The sequence below is a fragment of the Octopus bimaculoides genome, chromosome 22, assembly GCF_001194135.2.
Source record: "Octopus bimaculoides isolate UCB-OBI-ISO-001 chromosome 22, ASM119413v2, whole genome shotgun sequence".
Taxonomy (NCBI): domain Eukaryota; kingdom Metazoa; phylum Mollusca; class Cephalopoda; order Octopoda; family Octopodidae; genus Octopus; species Octopus bimaculoides.
The window spans coordinates 12,647,920-12,651,033 of NC_069002.1; the positions used below are offsets into that span (position 1 = coordinate 12,647,920).

Sequence of the window (3,114 nt, forward strand, 5' to 3'; positions counted from 1 at the left end):
AAAACAGACTGAAAGAATAAGTACAAGTTTTAAAAATGAAGTCCTGGGATCAATTTGTTTGCCTTGACTGGTCTTTTTTGTTTTTTTTTTAGTCAGTGCTCCAGCATGGCTGCAGTCAAATGACAAACAAGTAAAAGAATAAAAGAATACTACGTAAAAGCACCCACTATACTCTCTGAGTGGTTGGCGTTAGGAAGGGCCTCCAGCTGTAGAAACTCTGCCAAATCAGATTGGAGCCTGGTGAAGCCATCTGGTTTCACCAGTCCTCAGTCAAATCATCCAACCCATGCTAGCATGGAAAGCGGACGTTAAACGATGATGATGATGATGATACAATAACATTAACAAACAAAAAAAAAAGCTCTCCCTGCACCTCTTTTTTTCATGTCAAAACTATCATTTTTTTCTTTCCCCACTATTTTCATCTCCCTTTTGTAAAGAATCCAAACTTTATCGGTGCAACTTGGTTGCACCAGGTGCACAATAACCCCTCATTGTACCTATCTGCACTAAAATGTTTGTATGTCCTTTCTATATCTATTTACACCAGGTGAACTCTATCTCACAGAAAGTCCCTACAGTAGCTGGCTATACTACCTCACAGTACCATCACTACCAGATGAACTGTATACCTTACTGATCCATACCTCACAATAGATGGTACCTCACAGCACCTAGTTACAGATATATTTCCTCTTCAGTTTATCTGGTCTGCAGCTAGGTGAAGTGAGTGCAGTCGCAAACCCTCCATGGTTCCTATTTACAACTAGGTGGAGTGGGCTATTAAAAGACATTTTTTTTGGCACAGAGTCAGCAGTTGGTGACAGAATATAAATTATTTTACAAGGTAGTTTAGAGATAAACTACCTTGTAAAATATAGAACAGATGGAGAGAGAGAGAGAGAGAGAGAGAGAGAGAGAGAGAGAGAGAGAGAGAGAGAGAGAGAGAGAGAGAGAGAGAGAGAGAGAGAGAGAGAGAGAGAGAGACTGAAGAAAAGTGGGAGAAAAGGGAAAGTGAGAGAGGACTGAAGGGAAAGAAAGAGCAAAGGGAGACACAGAAAGTGCAAAAAGGGAGAGGAAGGAAGAGAGGGGAAAGCAGTGATAGGAGTAAAGAAAGAAAGAAAGAAAGAAGAGGGAGAGAAGAAGAAAGAAAGGAGAAGAGGGAGAGAGAGAAGAGGAAGAGAAGAAGAAAGAGGGTAAGAGAGAAGAGAGAGAGAGAAAGAGAACAGAGGGAAAGGAAGAAAGAAAAAAGAGGGAAAGGGAGAAAGAAAAAAGAGGGAAAGGGAGAAAGAAAAAAGAGGGAAAGGGAGAAAGAAAAAAGAGGGAAAGGGAGAAAGAAAAGAGGGGGAAAGAAAAAGAAAGAGGGAAAGAAGGATAGAAAGAGATAAAGAAAGAGGGAAAGAAAAAGAAAGAGAGTAAGAAAGAAAGAGGGAAAGATAGAAAGAAAAAAGAGGGAAAGGGAGAAAGAATGAAAGAGGGAAAGAGAGAAAGAGCCAGATCAAAGTGAGATGAATTATGAGGTGCAAGTGAGAGCGTTGATCACTTTGAGGAGGAGAAAAATCTGGCAACTTACCTATACAAACATCGATTTTCCCTTTGATAGCTGCCTCATGTAGGGGAGTGTAATTCCAGTTATCACGAGCATTGGCATCTGCCTGTTGGCGCAGTAGGAGCTTCACTACTTCCGCATGACCAAAGGAGCAGGCATTATGCAATGGAATCAGACCACCTTCATCACGCGCATGGACATTTGAATTGAATTCGAGAAGGTATTCCACAACATCTTTGCGACCAAACCCTAAAGAGTAGAAAAAGAAAAAAAAAAATTTTTTTTTTTTTAAAAACCAGGTAAGTCTTCAATTAATGACATCGAATAACTAATTAAATGTCTGAAAAGAATCATCATCGTTTAACGTCCGCTTTCCATGCTAGCATGGGTTGGACGATCTGACTGAGGACTGGTGAGAACAGGTGGCTACACCAGGCTCCAATCTGATTTGGCAGAGTTTCTACAGCTGGATGCCCTTCCTAACGCCAACCACTCCGAGAGTGTAGTGGGTGCTTTTAAGTGCCACTGGCACGAAGGCCAGTCAGGCGGTACTGGCAATAGCCACGCTCGAAATGGTGTATTTGAAAAGAATAGTTAATAATAAGATTTATAATTCTTAGGACTGTTAAACTCATCTTTAGTAAAAGGTGTGGCTCAGAGCTGAGGGTGTTGCACTCATGATTGTAAGATTGTAGTTTTGATTCTTGGATCAGGTGATGAACCGGGTTCCTGAGCAAAACATGTTGTTCCACACCACTACACTGTAGATAAGTAAGCCTGCAATGGACTGGGGTCCCATCCAGGGAAAATGCTGTGATTTCAATCGATTATATGCCATGGAAACTGGGTAAACTAACCTTGAGAGTCTATGTCTCAAGAGAAAAAAATATAGCTTTGTTCAATGCCAAGGTGCATAACCTAGTGATTAGGGTACCACATGCATGATTACAAGATAGTGGTTTCAATTTCTAGACTAGGCAGGGCATCATGTTCTTGAGCAAATCACTTCATTTCACATTGCTCCAGTCCACTCAGCTGTAAAAGAATAACCCTGCAGTGGCCTGGCATCTCATTCAAGAGAAGCATTGTGATCCGAGTCCCTTATACATCATGGAAACCGTGTCACTGGTCCCATCATTCCTAGGACTCAAGAGAGTAATGTCCAGGAGGAAGAGGAGGACGATGACAACCTCACTTTTAGATCATAAGAGATGCTGTTGTCATTAGCTTAGAAATTCCTAGTCAGTAATAAGATACCTGATTGATGATCGTGGAGGTGCAATGGCCCAGTGGTTAGGGCAGCGGTAATAGGATCGCGGTTTCGATTCCCAGACCGGGTGTTGTGAGTGTTTATTGAGTGAAAACACCTAAAGCTCCACGAGGCTCTGGCAGGGGATGGTGGCGAACCCTGCTGTACTCTTCTACCACAATTTACTCTTACTTCCTGTTTCTGTTGTGCCTGTAATTCAAAGGGTCAGCCTTGTCACACTGAATATCCCCGAGAACTACGTTAAGGGTACACGTGTCTGTGGAGTGCTCAGCCACTTGCACGTTAATTTCACAAG

The 3,114-nt window shown here is 42.1% G+C and overlaps 1 protein-coding gene across 1 annotated transcript in view; it reads right to left on the bottom strand.

Moving 5' to 3' along the window:
• Window positions 1-3,114, bottom strand: part of LOC128250506 (poly [ADP-ribose] polymerase tankyrase-2-like) — a 50,322-nt gene that overhangs the window by 29,603 nt on the left and 17,605 nt on the right. The window contains exon 2 of the mRNA XM_052975648.1: window positions 1,574-1,798. Coding sequence (XP_052831608.1) covers window positions 1,574-1,798 — 225 coding nt within the window. The remainder of the gene's footprint in view (window positions 1-1,573; window positions 1,799-3,114) is intronic.